We start from the raw sequence: 24,407 nt of genomic DNA on the forward strand, positions 1-24,407 counted from the left end.
TGCAACTACTGTAGGGTATATTTCCATGGCTCTCAGTCCCACCGAATTAGAACAGAGGTGTAGCTGCAATGTTTTATGAGGGTGCAGGATTTTCTTACCGTACATAGGAAAAATGGCTAAGCTTGGTGTTGTGGCTGAGCATGAGATTAGAAACATGGACACCTAAATTGTGTTTTCAGCTCTGTCAAGGAATTGCTGTATTTTTTTTTGGTTGAGTTTTATTTCTCAGCAAGTTTCCCTAGGAATTACTTCTAGCCATTAACTAGTGCTCTTCTAACTGCTGGGGATTGTCATGGGCAGATCTATGGACTTTAAGTGTTTGATTTGTGGTTTGTCAAAATGGGTCCCTGAATCTCTGCAGTTCTGCCCTTGCATTCTTAGCAACAGCTAGTTTTACAGTTTGCTTGCTTGGCTTGTAGGCCTTAAGGCTGTAATGAAGAGACTGTAATCTGCCCTGTGGAAAGGTCCAAAAAGAGAAAAGTTTTTAAAAAAGGGTCATCTGTAAATAAGCGTCTCCTGAACTGCTCGATGTACACGGATGTCGGCCACAGCTTCTGCTGAGTCTGTGATTTGGGAGCTGCAAAACAGGGGTGAAGCAACATTCCCCTTTTCTCTCTGAAAATGCTGTTGCCAAATGAAGCCTCTGCCCTTTCAGAGTGGCCTAAAGAAACCATATTTAATTATTCAGTAGCTAGAAAATCCCCTTTAAAATCCTCTGGGTTATATCTAATGTTCGAAAGAGACCTGAATGTGTGCTGGATACTGATTATCCCTGATCTCTTATATGGTCCAGGATATACCATTTGGCTTTAGAAATGAGCCATTTCTTAAAGAGTTCTGAGTATCTGCTTGAGCATCTGTGACCAGACACGTCTTTTAGCTTATTTTAGATGTTTTTATTTAATTTACTGCAGATTGTGTCAGTGGTAATTATGGTAGTTCAGTAGATGTAGTAAAAAGAAAAAAACACCAAACAGCTTGAGTTATGATACCCTTTGTACTAATGTGTGTTAGGGACACAACGCAGGTTTCAGGACCCGTGTTTCTTACTAAGCCAGGAAAAAGCAAAGAGTGTAAAATACAGCAATAGGCTGCTAATTCACATTTTACGAAGAGTGAGAATAGAAAATTGCCCCAGAATAAGGATGGATAATGAGAGATTTTCTTTCGCACAGATCTGAAACAAGGAGGAAATGGAGTGCTGGAAGGCCAGGGGAAAACTCTGAATATTTGTGGCTCGTTTCTTATAGAGGACAAGGCAGCCTCACGAGGACGCTTAATATTATCTGTGTATATAAGTGCTACCAAATATCACCAGCTGTTACAGATGAATATTCTTTTTTGCAGGAATCTAAGCATCCAATGGGTATGAAGAGTGCGTCTGAGAAGCAGGAACCACCAACCCTTCTGAAGCGGAGCGGTAGGACATTGGAAGCAAAGCTACACTGGTTTTGTTCCTGTGTTGAAAATTCTCTTTGGATGAAATGGAGAATATTAAACTCTGAGGTAGAAAATTTTGTATTTTCATGCCAGTGTGATGTTTCACAATAATTTTCATGTGTAAAGTTGAAATGGATACTTCATTAAATGTTTGCAGTCATTGTACTGTCATGCAACTTTCTGTTCTGGGTGCGTTGTTGATAAATAGTGTTGGCTTGATGGTAACTCCTCTCCTTACAAAAACTTGAATTTACTTTTTATTTAGATTTGGAGCAAAAGGAAATTACTTTTTTTTCTTCATTAGTTGAGAAAGAATGCAATAACGATGTCCCGGAGCAGCAAGCTGAGTCATGAGCAAAGCACTCAGCGGAATGGAGAACGGGGCGAAGGGAGGGAGGGGGTCACGGTGCCGCTCAGGAATGGTTCTTCCAGACCACCCCAAACCCGAATTCTCTTCCTGAGAACACCTGCGGCGGAACTGGCGCTGCTTCCGTACAACCGAGCTTAGACCAAGCCTGCAATTTTTCAGTGGGAAAGATATTTTGTTGAAACAGTTTTGACCACTTCTGATGAAAGCAGTCATTGTTTTTACTGATATATAAATACTTAAGGGCAAAACAAACCTTAGGAGCCAAGCATCTGCTCAGAGTATCTACAGATAATAAAACAGTGATGAGTCTATGCATTTGTAGGGCTGTAGAGCTCTGTTTTCTAGAATTCATCAAAAGCTGTCTCTAATATTTATATAGTTACAGATTTGCAAATTTGTGTGAGAATGCAGTATCTTTCTATATGTAGAAGGGCTACTAAGGAATAGTATACGTAACTGAAAATACGGTATTGACTTTGAAATAACGGGAGTGTTTTAATGAGAAAGGCTTTTAAAATGCATTTTGCACCTTTACTGTATGGTTCTGATCATTCTGAATCTGGTGCTGTAAGCTGGATTTCTACCCCATATGAAAAGTTTTGCTTGTGTGCCAGGAGTTCAGTTCCTCTTCACTGTTATCTGTCAAACACAAGGTTTGCTTGTAGCTGAACTGAAGCTTATTGCTCTTTAAAAACAGCATTGCTTGGAAACAGGGCAACGGTTCAGCCCTTTTCATCTCTCTGAGGAGCAAGTGGAGTGTGTAGGTATAAAGTGCAGAGAAAAAGCCAGATTTACATCAGCGTTACTGCAAACTTGCAGTTTTTTTTGTTTGTTTGTGGGGTTTTGTTGTTGTTGTTGTTGTTGTTGTTGTTGTTGTTGTTTTTTTAATACAGTAGTTCTTTTTGTATGTAATTTGGTCAGTTTAAAAAGCCTACTCACAATCATGAAAAAAATAACAAAGAGATCATGTGGTAATTGCTTTCTTAGGAAAAAGTACACGTGGTGAAATTTTTCACATGGGGTATTTTGCCAGGAAGTGTGAGAGTGTAATATATAGACCTAAATACTGCCCTGTCTCATCTGTGCCTTGGGGAATTTTTGTGGGGGTGGGGAGAGATGTCTGCTTCTTTTCCCTCAGACCCACTTTCAGGGCTTTTAACATTTTTTCCTTTCTCTTTTTTTTTTTTTTTTCCCTCCTTTCACAGAATGGGGGAGTCACCCCCATTGTTGATGGCTGATGGTGCTTATCAGGGGCAGGGTTGGGCAGATAAGATATGTCAAAGCTTGCTGTAAATACTTTGGGTGCTTACATTTAAAATGCTGGTATGTTTTGAGGAGGTGCTGAAAACATTATTGCAGAAATGTAGTTGGGGATGTTGCATTTCACACTAAAATAGGTCAGTCTTTTTGTTTAGTTTTGGAGGCTAAAGGTGAACAGTACACAAAACCCCCAATTAATGCCAGGGTAGAGCTGGGGAACTTCAGATGTTTACAGGTGTGAGTCGTACAGCAAACGGGATGGGTGTGCACCCCCTTCCTTGCAGCACGTGGGGCAGATGTGGGGAGGGCCTGTTGAGGTGGGTCCAGAGGAGGCCAGAAAAATGATCAGAGGTCTGGAACAGCTCAGCTATGGGGAAAGGCTGAGAGCTGGGGTTGTTCAGCCTGGAGAAGAGAAGGTGCTGGGGAGACCTTATTGTGGCCTTTCAGTACCTAAAAGGGGCCAATAAGAAAGATGGGGACAGACGTTTAGCAGGGCCTGTAGCAATAGGACAAGAAGAAATGGCCTCAAGTTGTGCCGGGGGAGGTTTAGACTGGATATTAGGAAAAAATTCTTCACAGAATGGGTTGTCAGGTATTGGAACAGGCTGCCCAGGGCAGTGGTGGAATCACCATCCCTGGAGGGCTTTAAAAGGTGTCTAGGCGAGGTTCTTAGGGACACGGTTTAGTGCTAGAGTTAGGTTAGGTTATGGTTGGACTTGATGATCCTGAGGGTCTCTTCCAACTGAAATGCTTCTATGATAGGACAAGGGGTGATGTTTTTAAACTAAATGAGGGGAGATTCAGGCTAGACATGAGGAAGAAATGTTTGACACTGAGGATGGTGAGACCCTGGCCCAGGTTGCCCAGAGAGGTGGTGGATGCCCCATCCCTGGAGACATCCCAGGCCAGGCTGGACGGGGCTCTGAGCAACCTGGTCTGGGTGAAGATGTCCCTGCTCATGGCAGGGGTGGCACTGGATGAGCTTGGAAGGTCCCTTACAACCCAAACTGTTCTGTGATTCTGTGACTCCGGCTCGGGGGCACCTGCCGTGGCTCAGCCCGTGAGGGGCCACTCGGGGGACCAGCCACGGCACAGGGCGAGGCTGGGGGTGGATTTGACCGAGGGTGGGTGCAGCCCGTCCGCGGCCCCGGGGCGGTTCGCGTCGCTCCGGAGCGTTCCCGCCGGGCGGCGCTGCGGGGCTGGGGCCGGGGGGCGGTGGCGCCTCCGCCCCTCGCAGGCCGGCGGGGAGGGGCCGGGGCTGCGCCCGCTCTGCTCCGGTCTGCCGCGGCTTCTCCGGGCGGGAGGCGTCGGGCAGCTGCAGGACGGCGGGCAGCGCCCTGGGCTGCGGAGGTACGGCTCTCCCGGGACCCCCCTGCAAGCACGGCCGGCTCCGGCTTCCTTTGTTGGGGGCCGCGAGGCGCGGATCCCGGAATGGGATGGGGTGGAGGGGGCCGGTGCCCCAGAGGTTTGGGGTGGGGGGTTCGGCGCCGGGTCCTTCGGGATAGGGGAGCGGCGGTGCCGGGGTCCGGGTGCCGAGCGCGGGAACCCTGGCGCCTCCTGGGCGGATCTTCCCGGTGCAAAACCTGCTGCGGCTTTGGGGCGGTTTACGGGAGTTTTGGCTTTCGTTAGCGTGTGGTGAATGGCTGTGGGCTTGAGGCAGCTTAAATTTAGGCACGAACGCTGGTGTGCACACACGCAGGGATGGTCCGGATTTTACCCTTTAAAACAAGAATGTGTGTGTGTGTGTGCTTTTTCTGGAAAGAGACCGTGGCATCTGTTTCTTCTTGTCTAAAATAATTACCGTGTGTGCATGTCTTCGCTCAGTTCAAAAGAGCGGGCTCGGGGAAGAGGGAAGGACCGTGGGAAGAGCGTCCGTAACTTGGACCAGGATGATAAATTCAGCCGTCGGGGAACTTTTGGAGAAGAGTCTTAGGGGAAGTGCTTTCCAGGGCAGGGTTGTTGTCCAAAAGAGCTTGCCTTGGTACAGCCTCCTGAGTAAGACCATCTGTCTGCCCCTACGGGGGCTGAGGCTGTCGGGATTCGGGGTAAGACATCTGCTGCCGCTGTGTTTTGGGAAGGGCATCCTTTTGTTCCTTGGAGTGTCCAGACTCCCCCCCACAAAACAAGGGCCACCCTAGCAGGGCCCACAGGACTGGTCACAATGTAGGTGCAGCGCTTGCTTGTCTTGCCTATGGTACCTATGTGGGCGTCTGTCCATCCACAATGCACAGTGTTTGCTTTTTCGAGTAATTTAATTATTTGCAATTTCAGATGATGTGGTTCAGTCAATTGCTGTATATGACTGCCATCTGAAAGGACAACCATAACAGTATGAGACAAAAGCTAGCTGCTCTTACAATGTTTGTTGCAGAAACTGTTTAAGATACATCTACGTTAGGAATTACCACTGGAAGATGTAAAAGTCAGGTAAATGACTGACTCTGCAATTTTTGTGTTGAATCATGAGTTTCCCATATCCGGCTGGTCCTATTGTTAATTGTGAATTAAGGCTGGCAACAAGCTGCCCATCCTTCCCTGGATGAATCATCACTTTGTCAAGCCCTGTGTCAAAAACAAGGCTTTCCCCAAAAGCGTGCAGTGTTAGGGAATAAAAATAGTCTAACCCATCTGTTAAAGTAGAGTTCAGCACTTGGCTGCTTTAAAACATATTAAAGGTAACAATGTCCTTCTCTTCATGTGTTTTTATTTCCAGTTGTCCCAGGCTTGAGTTTCAGAATGTCTTTAATTTAGTGCTTCATGCAACGTGCTGCCTCTGGCTTGATTCTGTGTCATAGTTGTAGCGTTCCCGTTACTCCCAGAGTAGCATCCAGTGGTCACCACTCACGTCAGGGTTTATCATCTAGTAGCGAGTGCTGGATGTGTTGGTTACCACAAGCTTCCCCCAGTCCTTGGGAAAGAAGGTGTTTCTGGAAACACCTTTGTGGTGTTTGGTGGTGTATTTGGTAGACATCCTAACAGCTTCTGGCTCCATATGGGCACCACAAACAGATTGAGTGCTCTGCAAGGCAAAGGTGAAAGAACTTGTAAAATTGGCTTGGATCACAGAAACTTGATTTTTTTGTATTTTATTTTATTTATTTATTTATTTATTTTTTGGTGAGAGACCTTGTTAAATCACATCTGTGGGGAGGAACTCCGTGAGGAAAGGATGCCAGGTAGTTTGATTTAGCTGTGTGTGTTGGCCCTTTCAAATGTTGTGCAAGACTTGATGTAATTCCCTGCAGAAGGGCAAATGCACATTGCAAACCTACTAGTGCTTCTGGGGGAAGGGAAAATAAAAGTCTGGCAAACGAGAGGAGGAAGTGGGAGAGAAAAATTGGAAACACAAGCAAAGCCATTAATTTTTCCCACTGTGCACTCTGGAGAAACTGCTGGCAGTGTCGTGGTGATGCTCTGCCTCATGGAAGTGTCATGGACTTGCTTCACATGATCCTCTGAGATCATCCGGTTTCTCTGTGGGAACAGAAATTCCTCCTGGTTGGAGTGTGATCTCATCTCCCTTCCGCAGCAGCAACAGCAGTGGCTTGGGAATTGGGGAAGAAGGTGGAGAAGGGACGGTTTGGAGAACAGCTCAGTGCTCGTGCAGGCCAGTCTGGACACCCTGAGATTCCTCCTTTTGCTTGTCCTGTGTGGTCAAAGCTGGGATAAACGCTTTTGACACCCAAAGTTAAGCGCTCGCTCGGTGTGCTGAGCTTACTTAGTGCAGCTCACGTGTCAGACCATCCTATAAGTCTTACCTTATACTTCATTCACCCTTTTTATTGTGCTAACGAAGAACAAACTGAAATGGAAAATGGTGACTTGAGTGATTACATGCATCAAGCTTAGGGAATTTCCTGAGTTTGATGAATGGCAGAAGTAAAGGCTTCCCCCCCACCCTGCTATGTACTTAGTTTTTTAAATTCTCAGAGCCTTCTTACTTGGAAATAAAAGGTATCTAAGTATCTATCCTATTTGTTGAGACCAAAAAATTGAGGAAGGCTGCAGTAATGGTGACCAGCCCTCGAGTCTGTAACCTGATCCGCAGCTTTTTGTCTTCAACTGGGAAAGGAAGTAACAGCTCCTATTACACCCTTATGGAACCTCTCCATTCACATCCTCCAAAAAGAAGGAAACCGGAGCTTGATTTCTGGTGTATAAACTAACATCAAGGCATGCTTCGTCATAAAGAAGCAGTAAAGAATAACATGAATTTTCTTTTGTTTTGCAGAACGAAAAAAAAGACTAAAAGTAAAGATTTTTCATTTGTGCTGATGTGATTGTGGAAAGGGTTGCAATTCTCTGTTGTATGCTGTGAAATAGCTGTTAAACAGAATATTTGAACTGCAAAAAGGGTCTTTTTGTGAATCTTTCCTGGTGAGTTTGACCATTAGGCCCACTTGGCTTGTAGACTGTGGCAGCTTTGCTCTTTTGTTTTTTAAGACTCCAGATTTTGGTGTCTGGATCAAGTGTGGAGACCCAGATTGCTTCTTTTTTGCTGTTGGACTTTAGCCCCATCCTGGGGGAGAGCGATAGGGGAAGAGAAGGTTGAGGTTCTCAGAACCTTCCCATGTGCTTTCACATATATAAAAACATATGAAAGTAGTATATTAAGTTGTTTTCCCTTTCAATAGGAGAAGTACTTCTGCTCACAGAGCAAATAAAGGAAACCTCTCTGTAACTCAGCAGAGCAGGAGTGTGCTTTTGTGGTATGCATGGCCATTTTCAGCGGCTCCTGCCATTTTTGATCCTTTACTCCGTCTTTGAAGAAACTTGTAAGTCCAAGCAGTTTAGCCTCACCTTTTGCTTATCTTTGTTTAAGTAACTGTAGAGTCTTTGGAGCTGCCTGCACACGCAGTGTTTTAGACTGATATATCATCCAGCTGCAGGGCTAGAACCATCCAGATTGTCTTTTTGCATGTGGAAAGCTAGTGGCATGCCTTTTGGAGAAGGCTTTGCAGATGCTTGAACTTTCTGTCTCTCCCAACTCCCTGTTACTGGGAAATTTCTCGTATGGCATCAGCAAGTAAACTTGTGTCTGTTTCGTGCTACATTTAAATTCCACTGGCAAAGTCGCTGTGGTGATGAAATTGTTTCAATGAGAGGGATTTAACTTTCAAAATAAGGTTTCAGAGATTAAGTAGATTTAAGAATTGCATATTTCAGCTGCAGAGTGGTTGGAGCATCATGCTGTGCAGACAGTGTAGCAGAAGCGATGGACCCCAGAGGCAGGAGCAGCATCCTTTCTCTTCAGCGGAAAACGTGTGTACATGTGTGTACACGTACACTAGTGCTTGAGCCTTTGGGATGAATGCAATCCAGAGGTGGCCTGTAGCCTAAGCAGTCAGACTTAACATTTCAGCAAACAAACCGAGGGCCCAAAGTAAGTAATATAAATATCCAGAGTCCCAAGGAACTGAAGGTGAGAAACATTGACTGCCACAAAGATTTTTCTCCTTTGCAGGGGTGGGGAGTTGGGTGTATCTTGCTGATTGCCTTGTCCCTGACTTTGTGTAGTGTTGCCTCTGAATTGCTTTGGGGTGTGGATCTTACTAAACTTTGCCTTGTTCTCCCTCTCGTTTACAGGCAGCAGCCCTTACAAGGGCCTTATGTTAGCAGAAATCCTTATGGTGCTGGGCAATAGGACCACAAAAAGCAAAGCTAGCAGGAAGAAATGAAAAGCATATAGGAAGGAGAAAAAGAGGAGATAATTGTGAGGAATAGCTGCTGACTAACAGGAGGATTGGTGGGTCCTTTGCTATCAGAATTGCTTGCTGTAGATTTCTTTATTTTCTAAATACAGTAACAAAGAGAGACTCATTTTTCCCTACTGTCAGCAGAAAGCAGTTTTTAAAAGTTTGAGACCACAGCCTGGTCAGCGTTGGTACAAGTTTCCTGGGCTCACAAATATGCTCTATATGCTATCTTGCTTTTCTCTCGCTGCTCTTTTTTCTGTAATTTTCCATGATTTTCATAGTTTGTATGCTCTAAAGTGCTACTGCGGGTACTTTGAATTAGAAGTAAGAATAATTTAAACTGCAGGGCTTACCACAATGGGGATAAACACAGGTACAGCACAGTCACATCCTGAAACATTCCTACCCTTTTATTTGTCTTTATGGAGTCTGTTCTTGTGTCTGAAAGAGCAGACTCGTGTTTGAACGTCCTCGTAAAGTCTTGACCTTAAGGTAACCATTTTTTTGTGCACAGTGGAGCATATGTAATGTCCTGATACTGTGCTATAACTTTTCCACTGACCTTTGAAAAACCCGTACCTCAGAAATGAAACAAGGAAACTACTCCGTGTTGAATTCTGTATCTTGGGAAAGTGTGGGCAAAGGAAGTTGCACCTGCTCCCTGTATTCTAATGCCTTTGTGTTAAAACAATTTGTAGGACTGTTAATGGGGTCTTTTTAGATCAAAGAGGTATCTTGAAAGTCCTTATTGTGTATGGACTCTTTGGATGGCACTGTAATGAGAAGTTAGTTCTGGTTTTAGGAGACCTTTTGAAGGGAGTGAAGTTGGTATTAATCCTCTCCATTCCTCTGTGGAAGCAAATAAAAAGATTAACAGAGAGGTGTTGGTGATGCTGGCTGGGAGATCATAGAATAGTTTGAGTTGGAAGTAACCTTCAGAGCTCATCCAGCTCACCCCTGCCATGAGCAGGGACATCTTCACCCAGACCAGGTTGCTCAGAGTTCCGTCCAGCCTGGCCTGGGATGTCTGCAGGGATGAGGCATCCACCACCTCTCTGGGCAACCTGGGACAGGGTCTCACCACCCTCAGGGTAAAAAATTTCTTCCTCCTGTCCAGCCTGAATCTCCACTCCTTTAGGTTAAAACCATCACCCCTTGTCCTATCACAACAGGCCCTGCTAAAAAATCTGTCCCCATCATTCTTATCGGCTCCTTTTAAGTACGGAAAGGCCACAATAAGGTCTCTCTGGAGCCTTTTCTTCTCCAGGCTGAACACCACCAGCTCTCAGCCTGTGCTCATACGGGAGATGCTCCAGCCCCCTGATCATCTTGGTGGCCTCCTCTGGACCCACTCTAACAGCTCCATGTCTTTTCTGTACTGAAGGCTGAAGAAATGCCTTTTTTTCTGGGACTCCAGGGACCAGTTAACCATCTGCCAAGTAGTTTTACTGGAGGTTCTTGTTGGAGGGCAGAGAAAAAAGCTTTTTGTAGTGGGCCTCGTGCTGTGATGTGAAGGAAGAAATACCTGGGAGTACCAGGTGCTTCCCTTCTCATCAGGAGAGGCTTGGAGAAAGGTCAGAAGGAAGATGGTAGGGGTTGAGAGGCAAAACATTTCTGGGAAAACTAGAAGCTAAATTAGTTCAACCTTACAGCTAAACTACTAACCAGTTGGTTGCTGGGCTCTGGAGACCCTTCCTAGTTTTTACCTGTGAAAACAGGTCTGTGACGGATGGAGCAGCTGAGCTTAGTCACATGGGTTAAGCCAGGGAAGTGCTGTTACCAGGTGAAACTTTGGAGAAGGAAAAAAGAGCAGTGAGGAGCGTGAGAGTGAATCCCCCTCTCTTGGAAGGAACATTCACAGTTGTCATGAGGAAATATCGCTGCCACAGCATCTCAGAAATTCTCTGTACAGCCTTGGCAAACCCTGCTCAGCAAAAATGGGCTCAAATAGGAGTGGGAGCAGAAGAGAGCTACTGGGATGGTCGGGGAAATGGAGAAGCTGCTGAGAGGAAAACGAACCATCCCGGCTATGCTTTATTCAGAATGAATCTCTAAAGATTTTCCTGTGAGGCAAGAAAACACATTTAAATTTAAAACAAAAACAAACAATAAAAGCACCCCATAGCATTAGCCCAAGCAAGAAGAAATGGATATTAGCTGACCATGAATACATTTAGGAACTACATCTCATGAAACATCAGCTCTAGAGTAATGCAGTGTGGTACTCAGGAGTGTATGATACAGTGGTTTTGGCACCGGCCTCAAACACGCAGAACAGTTATAGCTGCTATTGCCATTGTTCTCTTCAGAGACCGTTGGGCTGCGGGAGTTAAAAGGGCTCTGGAGATTTTCCTTCGGTGATCAAGGAGCGCAAGGCTGCGGTAAAACAAAGTTCACTCTGGGAGAAAACCTGGAAAATCTTTTGGCAAGCAAAGGCAGAGCTGGAGCTCCTCATACCAGGTTTCTGCCCGGGGAAGCCTGCGTGTATCCCATGTCAATAGATCTTTTTGCTTCCTAAAACAGCCAGATGATAATTCTTGCTGCAACAAAGTGAGGGAAAACTCAGTACATCTGGGTAGATTTTGAGTTTCTCTGCTGTGAGACCGACTGTTTTCATTCTGGGGAAGGGAGGTGCTTTCTGGTGATGTTATAGGAAGGTGCCCCTCTCTAAATCTGCAAAGTGTTACATTTCATTTGTAAATGCCTTTATTTATCATGCAAGATGTTAATCTAAACACTTGTGTACTGGCTTCTAACTTCAGAGCTGTCTGGACAAGAACAATATGATTACTGTGTGTTGAAATGCTGCTGCTTGAAGTGCCTCTGTTGTTCGAGGTGTCTCTTGATAACAGATACCCAGGGATAGCTGGAGAGACCTTGGTTTAAAAACTTATGACTTTGATCAGTTGATTTCAGGTGTCTTACTGAAAATGACTGTTGAGAACGGAAATGACAAAACTCCGGATATCATTTAACACCTGAGACAAGCAAACATGCCTAACAGTACATGTAATGTGTCGAGCTTCCTCTGCCCTTAAATAGATTTTTATTTTTTTTAGCATGGATTTAGGCAAATATTACTTCCTCTTCCTGTAACACTTGCATCCTTTAAAGAAAAAAAAAAGAAAAAAAAATATTCTCCCCTGTTTTTCCTTAAAAATAGCATTGTTTTACTGGAGAGAAACCAATGTGCACAATAGACAGTGATGGCAAGTTGTAGGGTGAGACTCGGCACTGTTCTGTTACCTTGGCAGCTGGTCCTGGGAGAAAAGGGACTAATCAAGTCTGACTTCCCGCAGGTTTTTCTCTTGCATGGCTTGACTTGCAAAGAAGCAAAAATTTCCATTCAAAGCTTTTCTGCAACTCGGGAATCTTGTGAAATGCTGCTGCAGTGGCTCAGTGGTACTTAACAAGGTGTTTGTTCTCCTGGCAGCCCACATCTCTGATGGGATGCAGATGCTCGAACCTCCTTCCATGCTTGATTTTACGAATGTGTAGAAAATCAGCTATTCTGTTCTCCTTTACTCCTTTTTGCTTTGAATGAAATTCAGCATTAGGTATGTATGACAGAGTAGACACATAGGCCAAGACCTGTACAGCTAGCATAATTTGTCTTATTTTTATAAAATACTGGGTTAAAATAAGACAAATATTATTTATAGATGTCACAAGGAGCCTGCCGGCTGTGGTTTCCAGGAGGGGAAAATTGCAGCGAGCAAGAATGAGATCTCTGGAGTGGTGTTCGGGTGACTTCTTTTCCTTCTGTTTTAAATGGAAAAGGAAAGTGAATGGTGTGGAAATACACGGTGCTTTCAGCCATGTAAATTTGAGCTTTACTCAGACTTGTAGTGCTTGGAAGAGAATACGGGCGTGTGGAAACTTGGACCGTGCTCTGTGGGTAGCTCTCTAAGTGTGACGGTGTCTCCCAGCTGCTCGAGGAGTTAACGGGTACGCTTGGTTGTCACGGGTAGTTTGGTGGTGGGTAGACAGAGGCACTAACACTGCTTCTGGGATTTGCGTTTCCTGAAGCTCCTGATGAGCTTCGTGTTTGTCTGTGCCCAGTTCTAAGTCTGGTTCAGTGACTCCCACGATGACTTTGGTTCTGTGGCTGCTCTTCCTTCTGCTCATGGCAGCTGAGCAAAGCTGCCGTGTTACCTGCTCTGTTATTTCATATTCCACATATCTTCAAGGCTTATCATGGACAGGGAATGCACACAAATGTCTGAGGAGAAGATTAGCAGGTGCTCTGGTATTTTAACCCTCTAGTATTAAGACATCTCTTAATATCCACCTTAGCGACATGACATTTGTATTCACTCCAGTTGCCCAAGCATGAGTTACATTTCTTTTGCCGGTATCAGGTATGTGTGAAAGTAAAAACCCAGTTATAATAAAAGTATAAATGAAAAATACAGATTACAGTTGATTGCTGCATTGCTCCCAAAGGAGCAAAACCTCCCTTGAAAGAAATGTTTTGATTTGTGAGGACTGGTTGTTTTTAAGTGGTATTTGGTGCAGATCTACTGAAGGATTTTTGGAAGGCAAGCACTGGTGTGGTAGCGAGCTGCTGGTACGTCACGTACAACAAACAAAGAAGATTCCCCCAAAATAAATAAGTGCTACCTTGGTTTTCATGCCCCTGTTCTGCAACAGCTATGCAAACGTAACCTTTGGATTGGGCAGGATCCTGAAAAACTGGCAGGAAACCTTAAGTGGCAGCTTGAAAGATGATCAGTTTAAAAGGGCACCCCCTGCTTAGTGGAGTTCAGATATCCACTAGTAAAAGCTAATTTTTGTGGATTTTCTTTTTTTGAAAGAATGAGGGTGTTTTCTTCATGTTCATGTTCTGTACTGTTCTGACAACTTAAAAAAAATCATGTCCGAATAACACCGTTAATCTGAAATCTAGTCTTTGGTTTAGGGCAAGAAGACCTCTGACAACTTTTAGTTTTGCAGTCATGTTTTGCTCCTTATTTTGAGAAAGATTCAAGAGAATCTTAACAAGGCATGTGCCAAAAAGAGACCACCCCTATTCCTATTTTATCCTTTTCTGTAGATGTGGACCTGGAATGATTATAAAACTCCGTGGTTAGACAATGACTAAGAAAAGCCCAAACGTCAGAAACCACCATGGATCTTGTTTCTGCTGAAGTCAGTGGGAATTTGACCAGAATTTTGGACTGCAAACAGCCTTGTTAGTGAAGACCTATTTCCAGATGCATTAGACATTGAAAATGCCCAAGGTGTTCTCCCTGTCAAACACAAGTCATTAATAAATAGTAAAAATAGAAAAGTCAGGCTGCAGAATAATATGGAAAAGGCTACTCCACACCAGTAATCTTTGAAGCCTGTCGATATAATCCCAAATATAAAGGAACTTTTGCAGAGTAAAAACGGAGCACCAAGCATGTTTCGATTATTTTAAGCCTGTATTTTATCAGGTGCTACAGCAGAGTGCCTTAGCAATGTTGAAGGACCAAATATTTTTCCCTAAACCTGGCGTGACTGTACAATGGACCCAGGTGAGTTTAAGTGAGGCTGCAGGTTGATTTAGGAAATAGGTCAACTTCCGAGTGCCATTACTGGTGGCAGTTATTGTGTCGTGGTTGCGAAATAATTATTAGAAGTAATTTGAAAACCTGTACTGCTGGGAGCGTAAAGGCGAAATGGCAGAACAGATATGCCCCACGGTCTCTTTACAGCAGGTAATACCTGTGTTAGTGCTATTCAAACTAGTGTGCAAAAGTATAATAAGAGAAAGCAGCCTTAGAGAAATGCAAATGCAGCCCCTCACTCCTTCCTCTGGGCTTATGGATTAGTTTTTAATGGGGAAGTGAAGGAAGGCAAAGCTGTGTCTTCTGCATACATGACTCAGGTTATTTTCAGGTTTTTTTTTGTGATGAGGTGATATGCATCTTTCATGTGATGCGAGTGTGACAAAGGGTATGAACAGAGGCATGAAAGAGGCATCTCTTGCTTTTGGGGGATTGTTAACAGTTAATAAGTACATAATGTAGATTGTAATCAAGCCGATGTAAAAATAAATGAACGACCTAAATCCCCCAACAAAACCCCAACAATACCCCCACAACAAATACCAAAAGACTCCAACAACCAAACCTTTCCCCTTTGCATTTATAAAGAACCTGAGTCCTGTTAGTGCAGAAATTTTTAGCCGCTCTTTATGTTGGTAGGAGATGATGTCCCAGCGAATGTTTTGTATGCTTCCTAATGAACTCTCGTTATCACACTGTCAGTTTTTCTAAACTACAGTTAAGCCTCTGTTGTTAAACGACTAAAAAATTATATTGGTTCACGTGGCTGCAGCTGTTTGTTCAGCAGTACTTTAAGTGGCCTATTTCTTTCTTGAAAATTGCCCAATCTTTAGCTAAATGCGTGGCTTTTGGTAGCAGGAGCCAGCGGAGCATTCGTCCCTCCTATGGAATTCTGCTGGGCAAATCTGTCATCTAAATTGCGGTCACTGGCGTGCAACACTGCGCTGATCTGATGTTGCTAAAGAGCCGTTCCCATTTAGCTGATGCTGAATGCGAACATTCCTGTAGTCTTAATACAAATATACTCAGTAATGTCACATTTTACCTTTGTAATTTGCTGGAGCTGTTTGTTGTTACATACTCGAGGAATCTGATACACATGCGTGGTGTTCAGTGCCTGCAGAAAATAAAGAGAAGTTGCACGAGGCTTTCAAATAATAGCTCTTGCTTGGTAGGTAGGATGTGAGAAACATTAGCTAAATCAAAAGCCTCAAATTATAAGCTTTTTTTTCAGTTTGGAAAGAGCTGATTTGTTCAGTAGGATTGTGGGAGGAAAAGGAATTCAGGAGATATTCAGAAATTGGCCAAACCAAAAGCAAAGCTGGGAAGTCAGAGGAAGCGTTTTGGTGTTTTTGAGAGTGCTTTTGCTGCTCTTGCGATATCTATCAGCATGCCTGCCTTCAATCTGCCTGTCAGGTTTCTCCAGTCCCTTTTCCTGCAGGAAGAAATGGTGACTGGGAACATCGTTGCTGTTTTCTGCAGGCTCTTTTCTTCAGTGTGTTGATGGAGCCAGAGCCACATCTGTAGCTGGGCAGGGGGGACACCGGTAGATGCCGTGTGCACTGAGCTCCTCCGGCGTCCAGAGTCTAAAAAGTTAGAGGATCTGGAGGCAAAGCAAATATTTGGGATGGTATCAATGTTTCCCCTACGTGCTGATATCAGGAAATCTCACTTTGAGGGAAAAGGGCACTGGAGGAGTTGATCTGCAGAGCCTGCCTCAGTTTACCTGGTAAACCAGCACCAGGAGTTACTAAGGAACTTGCAGGTCAGAGATATGTGGGCTTTGTTGGGTGGCAGGACAGGATGAATATAAATCCTGTCCCTCCCTAAATTGATACTTCTGCTTGTCATGAGCAGTGCAAGGTGGCTGTAGTTGCTCTTGGTATGGTTTTGTTTGGGTAATGACACCGTGTCCCCAGCAGTTTGTGCAATGGTGGCCTGTCGGTGTCCCTGCTCTGCCTGAGCCGATTGCTCCCCGGCAGAGAAAAAAGACAATGAGGGGGCAAGTGTGATTACAGCCTGACGGGAGCCCAGGGTCAGCCCTGGAACATGAAATCAGTTTGACCTCCGCTGTTGAATACTGTGATACTGTGTTGAATTACTGGTTGCAGGTTATTCCCATTAACTTTTATGAAAAAGAATAAGGTGGTTATTTTCTACTGTGAGTTGGTGCTAGTGCAATCAAAGGCTTTTTTTTTTTTTTCTTCAATTAGAGCTTGAAGCATATGTGAGTACCTCTATTGTGACAATTTTGGTGGTAGGGAAAATCGTCCTTTTGCTACAACGCCAGAAAAGACGGAAACCAAGCCGCCTCCGCAGTGCAGCAGATGCAAACGTGCGCTGAGGGCTGCACGTCTGTTGGAACCTGCTGAGAATTGTCGCTGTTTTACTGTCGGAAGGTGATGCGGAAAACCCTGGACAATTCTTTATGCTAATAGTGGGGCATTACTTCATTTCCCCTTGGAGGATGCATGAACTTAATTGTATGAGGCCTTGAGGGTTTTGCCTGCTCTCTGTAGCATCTTCCATTTATATTTTTCATTAGCTCTCATTTCAGGTTGCCTGGTACAGGACTGCTGTGGCTGCGTAGCCTAATTTTTAATTTGCCATCCTTGGGGCCAAGAGGGATGAGAATGTTATACATTCCACTGGCCCAGCTGGGTGGGAATTGCAAGTATAAGCTACCACAGCCTGTGTTTTAAAAGGCTACGTGTAACGTGAGAGCAGGTGGATAAAAGCATTTTAAATCCTATTGTGCTCAGCCATTCTCCTCTCGAGCACGTTGTCCAACATAGATCAAACTGAGGAGGGTTACTGAATATTTTTTTTCTGGGAATGGGAATGTGTTGAAAGCGTTCTCACTCTGTTGAATGAAGGCCTAGATGGGAGACCAAAGTGAGGAAGAATAGATTTGACAAGTGACTAAAGAGAGATGTTGTGAAATGCTGCTGAGGCTTGCTTTGGGGATGAGAAAAGTAAATTTGGGTGACAACTCAAGTGGTAAGTGGGTGTGGGAGGGATCAGGGAATAAATATTCAAATGAGGAAGAATCTGATTTGCAGACTGGAAGTGTTGGAAGAATTTGGAATATTTTTCTGAGCTGATTTGTTGCTATATTAATATTTTGCAGCTGTAATCTTTATACAACACTGTTTTTCTTCATCAGAGTGAGATGTTGCAGTCAGAAAAGCAATGTATTAGGTAAACTGAGAGAGCACCAGTTATATTTTTAGGTTATTTTTGATTGAATTGTCGGAATGAAATTGCAGCACAGTTTCAAATAGAGCCTGACAGCAGCACCTTCATCCACCTTTCCCCATCCAGCAATCTTCATTAGAAAATAAATAAGTTGTCCTTCTTTTAAAGGACACAACCCCTTATTGTTCTTTTTTTCTAACCTAATTTCCTATTTGGTGTTTTCTCCCCAGCACAGCTCTGGTTTCAACCATTTCTGGTCTCTCTGACACTGCGAGCGTGTTTTGGTCCTGTCCCTCTCATAGTTATGGTTCTTGAAAATGGTTCTTGAGAAACCTTCACCTTTTTGAACACATATATGGGTAGAAGCCGCTGACTTTTATGCGTTGTTCTCCAAAATGTGGTGAGCACGCTGTCACCAGCGCTGATGGGAGAAGCTTTCCAGCTGCAAGATGCTTTTGAATATATGGCAAATGCTTGCACATGGATTTGGATTTAGTTTCTGAGCTTAGTGACCTGTTGCTAAAAGTCTTGACTCACAATATAGCAAGGGTTTGATTATTTTTATTATTTTCTGTGTAGTGTGCTTTGATTTTTTTTTTTTTTTTTTTTTTTTTTTACATTTAAAATGAGTATTTGTTATTTTGAAAGCACTGTATGTATTGATCTTCTGTTAAATTCTTCTACTGGATTAAATTCAGTTCTTGATTAAATTAAATCTAATTGTATAATGTATGTTTAAGAGCTTTTTTTTCCCCACTCATCACGTCAGGCAACCAAATTATCCCACAAGCTTGCCAGATTTTCCTTTGCTGTTAGCTAAACCAGAACAGGGATTCTGAATGAACACCACCAAAGTGGGGGCTAAAAACATTGATGCATCAGAATACTCATGAATCATACATCAGTGGATGCAGTAATCTTCAAGGAAGATTTTGCAAAGATAAATATTGCAAATGATTTTGAGAACTCAGCAGTAAACAAGATGTCTAAGCTTATTGTCCAATTTTTTCATCACCTATGTTTCTAATACTTTCTGGCTCTCAGGTTAATGGAAATATTTTAACCATAGAATGATGTTAAATTATTGTGGATAAAAAACAAGCAGAAAATTAACCTTTGACCATAAAATTGAACGTTTCAAATATATCCATAAATTAGTATTTGTATACAACTTTCTGATCCAGGTTTTAGTAGTAGATATGGTGATGGTGCACCTCTTCTGCAAACCCTGCCTCTGAGCTTGGGATACCGGAATGTTCTCCATGGGTTTGGCTGCTCTTGGTCTTGAAATTCCCGAGTAGTGATGCATGAAGTGTGGTAGGTGGTATGTGATTTCACAATGGTAGATGAGGTATACCACTTAAAACTTTAATTTTAGGTTGAAATTGCCCATATTAGGATTTTTTATTTTTTTTTTTTTTACTCCAAACCCAATATATAATAAGTTCCATGCTTAAGAAGGCCTTTTTTTTTTTCCAGCCTTCAAAAATTGAGTGTTAGCCAATGTATGGGAAGTAATTAGGTCATTGAAACAAGACTGGTAGTTTAAAGAATTTGTCTTAATGGGATACAGAAGTTCAAGTGGTACCTCTGAAAAGATTTTGGGAATGTTTAAAATTGTTTTGGTGCTTCAGAGAGGTGAACTTTTAAGAAAAGAGAGTATCTTTCTTTACAAAAATATTTGTCCAGTGTTTTTGTTTAAAATAAATGCTCTGTTGTTTGTTTAGCAGAGTTGACTCAGCTTTGGTTGGTTATCATAGTTCAGCACTGTTTTTGCATTTTCATGTGAATTTTTAGTCATTCCCAGGCTTGGTTTGGGTTTTGGGGATCTTGTTGTATCCCTTGCGTTAGCTGCCTGCAGAGCCGCGCTTCTCTTCGCTGAATTTGGAAAAACATCAAACGTGACTTAAGTCTTGATCTGATATCCCTCAAATGTCACTCACTGCTAAGAAAAAAAATATTAGATAACATGTAGTAATGCAGTGGCTGTGGACAGAAGCAAGAGGTAAAAGGGTTTGCTTGTTTTAAATGAGTTACTTGATGAGTAGCTACCCTGTTTCCCCAAAAATAAGACAGGGTCAGTATTAATTTTTGCTCCCAAAGATGCTTACTTTTTTTACATGTATAACTGCCTGGACACTATTTAAATTGACTTTTTTTGATGAACTGTAACTAGGGCTTATTTTTGAAGTAGGGCTTATATTTTGAACATCCTCAAAAATAATCCTGAAAAATCATGCTAGGGCTTGTTTTTGGGGTAGGGGAAACAGGGTACTGTGGGAAGTTAATGATGATCGTGTAAGGTATTAGGTTGGATTGGAAGGATAAAAGGCTTGGACGATGAAACAGGTGCTGAGTTTTGGCCTGAACTTGACTTCTTTGTCTGAATTACTTCATTTATCAGAGTTGGTTTCTTTGTTTGAACCTGGTCCCCGGTTTAAGCCCAGCTTCTGCCTTTTGCCATGCCATATATATCTAGATATCTGTATATGTGCAGAGTCTCCACTTGTCAGCTGGATTGTTGCTGCCCAAAGAAAATGCTCTCTTAAGCAATAAAATAATGAACAAATCCAAATAGGTTTGGTTAAGAAATGAAGTAATTTGGTAGCTGTCTGTAACCAAGAGCAGTTCTATACTGGAATATAGGTGCTGCAGAATACAGAGTTTATGAATTAAGATAAAATAGTGTGGGTTTTGTCTTTGCATGGGTTCATTTAATTTGTTTCCATTTAATTGTTGATGTGGTTGGGGAAATGCAAGTAAGGGTGAGAAAGAAATTCAGATTAGGTAACTGACAAATTTAAACCCTAATTTGATTTGACGGTGAAGCTTTTGCTGAAACTTGGGTTTGTGTACACTTGAACCTGGTGTTAAAGTCATCCAAAAAATCTGGATGTGGTGCCCACTGGGATCTTCATTCCTGTTTCCCGCAGTTTCAAATTTAATGTGTAGTGGGCCAGAAGGCATTATTGACTGTTAGAAATTATTTTTTTGAAATTGTCTGGACTACCTGGGTAGAGAGAATGAATTTGATAGTATTATTTGGAAAAATATTTTAATGCTATTTGATGGGTTTTTAACTTGTATTCTTTAAATAGTGTTACTGGATAATGCCTGTGAATAATTAGAATAATTTTGAGCTAACTTTTCTGTTTTGTTTTGTTTCGTTTTTTTTCTCCTTTCTTTGCAGGACAAAATGGCAAAAATGGAGGTGAAGACGTCACTTTTAGACAACATGATAGGGGTGGGAGATATGGTTCTTTTAGAGCCGCTTAATGAAGATTCCTTCATCAATAACCTGAAAAAGCGCTTTGATCACGATGAAGTATATGTGAGTATATGTTAACAAATAACTTTCTATAAGGACCTGTGTTGTCATTCTTAAAATATATATTTGTTTATAAGTATGCACATAGATTGAATGCATTAATTGTATTAGAGATATTTAAAACCTTACTTGTGCTGTGGTCTTGCCTGTACTGCACTGTTTGCATTTGATCTTTTCCATCTAGAATGTTTTTACTATTTTTGTCATTGCACAGTGTGGTGGGCTTCTGACTTTCATAAAAAACAGTTCCAGAACTGATGATGACAGTAACTTTGATACTTGTATTGTCAGAGGATGTTGCAGGTATAAAGAATTCACTCCCAGGGAAGGCACTTCCAGGATATTAGAGCAGGTGTATGTAGCAAGTTTATGCTTTTGATATGCTTGTGGTAGCTTCAGTGTTGCCTGCTGTCTTTGATTTGCAAAAAAAAAGTTATGTTTATTAGAATGGTTGGATTTTAAACTAGAAACAGTGAGCTTGGATATATGTGGAAGTGATCAAAATATTCAAGCATGTTCATTTCTGAATGAGGATCGATAGGAGAGGTGTTGTGAACTGATATTTGAAACAGGATGGGAATGAAGAGGCAGATTGAGATTACAGTGAAGCTTTTCATTTCCTACTTCATCCCTCTTTAGTCTGTTTTTGTTAAGATGTGCAGAGTATTGTATCTGTTGTACTGCTGGGGCTGTGTGAACTTCGTGATTTGTAGGGACTTTCCAAGGCTGCTGGTGAAAGATATAAGTCTTTTAAGAGCAAAGCTGAAATATTGAAGCCAAAGCATAGCTACGATCTGCAAGTAATTGTGTCTGCAGATTATTACAAATCAAATAATGTGTTCTGTACTTAATTATAACTTGGCTCCCCCCCAGCTTTTAATTTTTAGTGTGACTATGCTTTTCCTTCTTGCTAAGCATTTGAACCTTCATGGTTTCATTATACTTTTTTCCTTCCCATCCTCCCATATGGGAGAATCTGTGTTATTTTTATTTGCTTCTTCTGTCCTTTAGTTATAGTCTGTTGCTTTTGTACCTCTGCTATTCCTTGCCTGCTGCATCTTTTTCCTGGAGTCATTTTCCTACTCAAGCATGCCTGTTCCCTTTTCTGTAGGCATTAGCTTGGCAATACAGTGTTGGACCTATCTGCTATTAGATCACCTTTACCTGCTTGCTTCGGAAGTCTGGACTGACAATTTAAATTAACCAGAAAATTTAAGTAAGATGAAGATTCTCTGTATCCATTAAAACCTTGTTGGAGAAGAAACCAAAATGATATATATTTGTAGGAGGACTTCTTCCACAAAGCTCAAAAGAAAAATCTTCCTGATACCTTTGAGAGTTACATTGCCAAAAATTTGTGTCTTAAATTTTCCTTGTTTTGTGAAGATGTAGAATGCTCCCTCTTGATAACCCTTGGACGTTGATACAAGCAGGTAGATATCAGGCTCCTCTTTGCTGCTCTTCATCCAGCTCTGGCAAGTCCCTCATTCCCAACAGCTGCCATGGGGGGATTCCGAGATAATTTTTTTTTGAGTCAGTGGCTTATATAATTAACCTGTTTCACATCAGTTTTGGGGTTAACTCAGTATTCCTAATACCTACAGTAAAAGCAGGTGATACCGAATCACCTCATTACATTTTAGCTCATAAAAATATGAAGGAGAAGAATAGGGAACTGCTTGCCTAGAGACTGAAGAAGATGGTATTGCCTTGCCTAGTATTGGGTCATATTTGAAAGTTTTATTTAAAGCATTAAGGATAGAAACCTGCTCTGTGAGGGTACCCTGGACTATGGAGTTCTTTAAGAAGGATTGCCAAAAGTCATATGGGAGTGGATTTGTCAGGATTTTTTTTTTCACGTAAACTACTATGGATTGCAAAGTATTTAATTACGTGTTTCTACTTCATTTAGACTGAAGAGCTTTTGCTTGAAAGGAATCAGTTTGAATGGCAAATGGGCAATCTGTTTTATTTTTATCTGCTGTTACACACTAGCTGACAAGCGTGTTCAAACACATGGTTCTTTGAGATGGTGACAGAGAAACATGTATTTCCCTGTTTCTGATTTGTCTGGGCCTGGCACTGATGTGCAAGGTAATTAACAATATTATGTGCTTTGGCAGGTAATACAAGGTGTTCTTTTCTCTAGCATTGTAGGATCCTTTGCCTTGCAGGTGGGAAACCCTCGTACTTAAACATGCTCTGTTGAGAAGTGTGAACTGCTGCCAAAACCAAAAGATATTTTTGTTGGTGTGTTTTTGGTGTGTGTGTGTGTGTTTTGGTATTTTTTTCCCTGAATCATTCCTTTGTAGTTTGTTGTACTATCAGTTACCCTTTTTATCTCCAGGTTTGTTTGATCATGTGTTTATTTTATTTATTTATTTTATTTTATTTTTTAAGGTCTTACAAGTACTGTTTGTGAATATACACTATGAAGGCAAAATGTTGCAGATCTTTGCAAGTATCAAAACATTCACTACATCCATGGTGGAAAGAATAGATGTTTCTGCCTGTGCCACGTGCTGCTACCAAGTATACGAGTTAGTTTGAGGAATATTATCTGCTTTCTCGGTTGAGTTCTGCTGCCCCGCAAATTTCATGCCACTGTTATGTATTTTAGAAAACTTTTCGAACGGTAACAGTTGCAACGGTGCTCATGGTAACAACCACACATTAATTTTCAAGTGAAAATTCTTCTCTCCCTTCTTCTTGCCACCCAGTCTCTTCTCCCCAAACCTCACTCATGAAAACTACACTTTGCATTTCTGTTTTTAGACTCCAATGGGCACAATGAAGCCTTTGTTACATCTGGAAGTAATGTGTGTTTTACCACGTAAAATCTGTAGTTTGCATGCTGTCCTGGGGAAGCCAAATTTGGGCTATTAAAGAACTGCTGTTGGTGCTTAACAAAGACTTGGGATTTCTTCAGCTCTAACAAGTTGAGCTCTCGGGATCCTTTCACAGGCGGCAGGAATGGATTTGTCGTTTTGTGGCTCAGTTGTGGGGTTAAGGTCACCCCTCATGTCAGTGCTTCATTGTGGGCATTACTAAAAGTGGTGTCCAAGTTTAACAAAAAACAAAACTAAGTAGAACTGAAGCTATATGAAGGGATTGAAATGTTTCTACAGCAGTAAACCAGGGCTTACTCAGAATCAGCTTCTAAGCAGTTTTCTGTAGACCGACAGCTGTGTCTGTGCTATGTATGTTCATTTTAAAACAGTTACAGTTACAGCCTTCAAAAGGGTTTGTTGTGAGACCTGTAACATGAATAGCTTTGAAAATGCTGTGAAGTTGGCCAGATGTTGCATAATGGTGTGAGCCGGTCTTGATAGGTAAGCGTGAAAGTCAGGTCAAGCCGTCGGTGCATGGTGCCACATCTGTCCCCATAGCCAAAGGTGACCAGATAAACGGGCTCATTCTACTACAAGAGAACACATTTTTTGTCTTTTGTAGTCTTTTTGCCAGTAGTTAATGTTTGACACTGAATGTTTGATATTGGAGATCCTAGTGGCAGCTCCATGTATCCCTTCGAAATTCCAGATCTGGTCTGTAAGAGACAG

General features: G+C 42.3%; 1 protein-coding gene across 9 annotated transcripts in view; it reads left to right on the forward strand.

Moving 5' to 3' along the window:
• Positions 1-24,407, forward strand: part of MYO1B (myosin IB) — a 139,239-nt gene that overhangs the window by 31,105 nt on the left and 83,727 nt on the right. For 3 of the 9 annotated variants that reach the window (XM_065068929.1, XM_065068932.1, XM_065068928.1), the window contains 2 exons: positions 1,348-1,506; positions 20,710-20,850. In XM_065068929.1, the coding sequence (XP_064925001.1) occupies positions 1,363-1,506; positions 20,710-20,850 (285 nt within the window). In that variant the 5' untranslated portion in view covers positions 1,348-1,362. Of the gene's footprint in view, positions 1-1,347; positions 1,507-4,272; positions 4,421-5,341; positions 5,498-8,637; positions 8,817-20,709; positions 20,851-24,407 lie in introns of those variants that run through there. The other 6 variants (XM_065068933.1, XM_065068935.1, XM_065068930.1 and 3 more) reach the window with 5 other exon arrangements.

The sequence above is a fragment of the Columba livia genome, chromosome 7 (genome assembly GCF_036013475.1).
Source record: "Columba livia isolate bColLiv1 breed racing homer chromosome 7, bColLiv1.pat.W.v2, whole genome shotgun sequence".
NCBI lineage: Eukaryota > Metazoa > Chordata > Aves > Columbiformes > Columbidae > Columba > Columba livia.